We start from the raw sequence: 3,669 nt of genomic DNA on the forward strand, positions 1-3,669 counted from the left end.
TGGATGCCTACCTGGCTGGACTCGTTTGAGTCCCGTTTCTCTTTTTTGGGTTTTTTGTTGTTCTCCCGCCCTGGCGGGGGGTCGGGCTAGAAGATCTACTAGGTCCCTTCCGACCCTTAATCTATGAATCTATGAATCTATGAGCTCCTGGGTGTCACATCACCACTTCAGGAAGAAATGAAGAAAAGCTCTAATCTGACCTTAACTTCTCCCATGGCGTGAAACTGGGTCCAGCTAAGAGTTATGGGTGTTGCAGAATGTTAAAAACCTGCCACTGAATTCTTTGTTCTTCCTTAAAATGAACCAGAAGCAAAACCAGAAAGCTTCTGAGAAGGCAAGATGCATCTCTTCATGCTTTCTCAAGTCCAGAGAAACCCGTGCATCTGCACAATGTGCTTTGCTCTCAAAGCATTTTGAATATTTTCTTTCAAGTATGCTATGACAGCAATGCCGAGACAGAGAAGGCAGTCCATACTAACAAGGAGTCCATAGCCACCCCTCAGCAAGCCCTGGTTCAAGCCAGAAGTGGTTAGTGAGGAGAGCCTAACCCACGATGATCATACAGCTGAAAAGATCTTGCAGAGAAGCAGTGCGTTGCCGTAAGTGCAGTCTCAGTTTGGATGCCACTGTTCCTTTCTTTGTAGGTGCTCCTGCAGCACACCTGTCTGCACAATGCATAGCTGTAGGCGGCTCTGTCTCTGGGAGTCTGGCCTGCTAGACTTCCATCTTTGCTTGACTGTTCCTTACAGGTCTGGCTGCACAAGGAGTTGCTGCTAGGGTGTGTCCCTAGTATGTCAGCTGCTCGATGTCGGGGAGGTAACCTGCATAGCACCTGCTGTGGGGTAAGAGCATGCACGCAGGCAGGTACCGTGAAGTGACTGAAATGCTGTGGGTTCACATGCCGGCCTCTGTGTGGGGCATGCAGCGAGTCAGGGAGGGAGCAGGCAGCACAGCAGCAGGTAGGGTGAGAAGCAAACAGCAGAGCAGTGCACTGGGCAGTGGAAAGGAATCAGAGTGGCACTTGGGGAGGGTGCGAAGCTAATTTATGCCATGGCTGGCCCTCACCACCCTAGCTTTTCTCATGGTAACTTGTTCATAGAGCCATCCCCTATCATACTTTGGTGTCTTACTAGTATTTGTGCACCTGTACTGATGAGCTGCATCTAGTTAATTTACCTATGGCAGATTGAATCACCGTCAAGGCAGATTGAAATAAGACTTCCAAACACATTTTTCTCCCCCAGGGCTTCCAGAAGTGAAACTAGCCACCTGAACTAGCAGCCCTCTGGCTGTGACTGCTTGGAGGCAATTTTCACCTTCAGCAGTACCCACCAGCATAGAAGGGACAGCACTAAGCCTTCCATTACCAGCTATAGCACTGTCACATCAGCCAGCTCATTATATTTCAGACAACAGCAAACAGGGCAAGTTTGTGCCTTAAACATCCCTCGATTCTCGTGCATGCAGCAGGGCCCAGGCAGGACAAACTGTGTGTGGAGAAAACCATAATGGATCCCTGAAGCATGGCCTCATGGTAAGAGCACAGGAACACAGGCCACCAAGCCCTAGTTCTGTTCCCAGCTGATACTGACTTCATGTGACTCTCCAGTAATCCAGATGCTTCCGTTTTCCTTATGCGTAAAAGATAAGGACTGCTGTGAATGTCTGTTAACATGCACAGAGTGTTTTGACACCCTCATGGAGAAGGCACGCAAGGATCAGTTTTATTTAATTATTAGAAACTGTAGTTTAAATCAAGCAAATCCACCCAGTTTCTGTGGTAGTCTCCAGTTGAAAAACCAAGTTCATATACTGGAGGGGAAAGAGCATCAGATACAGTCTCTGTAAACTCCTGGCCACCCTTTTTCAAAAGGTCCCTTGTGCATTTGTGGCAGTAATGGTCCAGCTGGCTGGGACCCTTTGTCAGTGAGGCCTACAGACTCCCATCTGAGGGATCACACACACATTTCCTTGACTGCAGAGTCAGCAGAACCTTTTCTGGTGCTCTGCTGTAAGAGCTGCCTTGCTGATCCTTCTCATTCAGGGCCTGGTCCTTAGAGCTGCGTCCTCCGCTGTTTGACTCCTGTGGATTTCAATGTAAAATGTGGGTGCTTGTCATCACCTCCAGGGTCAGGCCTTAATGCTGTGTGGGAGAAGTCTCTGTAGGACATGTTAGGAGTCTTGGGACCAAAATACAGCCTGGCCAGGACCCATGGACTTCAATGAAAGTTGTACTTACTTGCATCAAGGTGGACTGTAATGCACAATCTTTGATGTTCTTGATGTGGCCCATACTACTATTCTCAGAAGTACCTTAAGTTTTTGTACTTGTTATCCAAACGTTTCACCAGAACTGTGTGAGCAGAATTTAGAGCTGGCCCTGCCAAGTGTCTTGTTTTTGCCAATGGAATTGATTGAGTTTATACTGGGTTGGACTTGAACTTTTGTTGTGGTTGATGCTCTTCATCCCGCTTTTAGATCCCACTGGAAGCTATGGCTCTATCAAAGCCCTTTCAAATCCTGTCCTCTCCTTTGATTAATTTTAAATCGTGATTATTGTGTGTTCTCATTTCATTTAGATACCAAACTTGGCCCCGAAGCATTTCGCTTTGATTCTGGAACCGAAGCCACAGCCACCAGGCTCAGCGAGCGCTATTATATTCTACGCCCGGAAGTGGTAGAAAGCTACCTGTACATGTGGAGACTGACGCATGATCCAAAATACAGACAGTGGGGGTGGGAAGTTGTGCAGGTATGACCGCAAAACATACAGTATTAACCATTGCAGACTGCAGGGTTCTTATGAAAGGTTTTCCCCTTGGACAGGAAAAAAATAAAAGGGACTTATTGCACTGCTCACCAGCATGTATTAGCAACCCTACAAGATACAATGATCAACCTCATCAATTCTCATCTCTTTGCTGGTCAGTGAAAGAGTGTTTCCTATTCTTGTCTAGGCTTTGCCTGAGATAAATAAATGTGGGAGGCCTAGAGGAAAAATGCCCCAGATTAGTAACAGTATTAAGTAGAGATGCACCAATATATCGGTCCCATATCAGATTGGCACCAATGTAAGGAAAATTGACAGTATCAGCAGTCAGCTTTTTTTTGGCTGATGTGGCTGATAAATACCCCGGGCATGTGTGCAGCTGCAGTGCAGCTTGCAGACTGCCAGTACAGCCTGGCAGCAGGGAGAGCAGCTGGGTCCGGATAGTAAGTCTGTTGTGGGGGAAGGGGCAGGGGGAGGGAAGGAGTATGAGAAGGGCAGATTGAAGCCCCTGCAGTGAGGGAGGGAGTGGGGCTGGGGAAGGGCAGACACTGCACAGTCCAGTCGGGACAGGGCATGGGTCGGAGCTGCGTGTGGTTCATCTGGGGGGGTGTGAGGAGGTGGGGGTGGCTCCTGCTGCTGTGTGCACCCCAGGAGGGCGTGGGGGGGGCAGGAGGGCAGTGGCAAATTTTGGGGTGGCTGCAGCCCCGCTCCTCCCCAGTAGCCCCTCTCCCAGCACCACCAGCGCCTGTCCCCAGTGCAGCGTGGCCCAGCCTCCTGCTGGGAAGAGCTCAGCACTGCCCTGTCTCAAACCCACAGTGGCAATCTACCCTGCCCTGCATGCAGGTCCAGGGGTGCGTGCAGCAGCAGGAGCCCCCCCGACCCCTTCGCCCCCTGGTCAA

The 3,669-nt window shown here is 49.7% G+C and overlaps 1 protein-coding gene across 1 annotated transcript in view; it reads left to right on the top strand.

Annotated features, from left to right (window-relative positions):
* The window catches only part of MAN1C1 (mannosidase alpha class 1C member 1), a 75,498-nt gene that overhangs the window by 64,346 nt on the left and 7,483 nt on the right, over positions 1 to 3,669 (top strand). Inside the window, exon 10 of the mRNA XM_019512446.1 lies at positions 2,580 to 2,752. Within this exon, the coding sequence (XP_019367991.1) occupies positions 2,580 to 2,752 (173 nt within the window). The remainder of the gene's footprint in view (positions 1 to 2,579; positions 2,753 to 3,669) is intronic.

This window comes from Gavialis gangeticus, unplaced genomic scaffold (genome assembly GCF_001723915.1).
Source record: "Gavialis gangeticus isolate Ggan-Ray unplaced genomic scaffold, GavGan_comp1, whole genome shotgun sequence".
Classification (NCBI taxonomy): domain Eukaryota; kingdom Metazoa; phylum Chordata; order Crocodylia; family Gavialidae; genus Gavialis; species Gavialis gangeticus.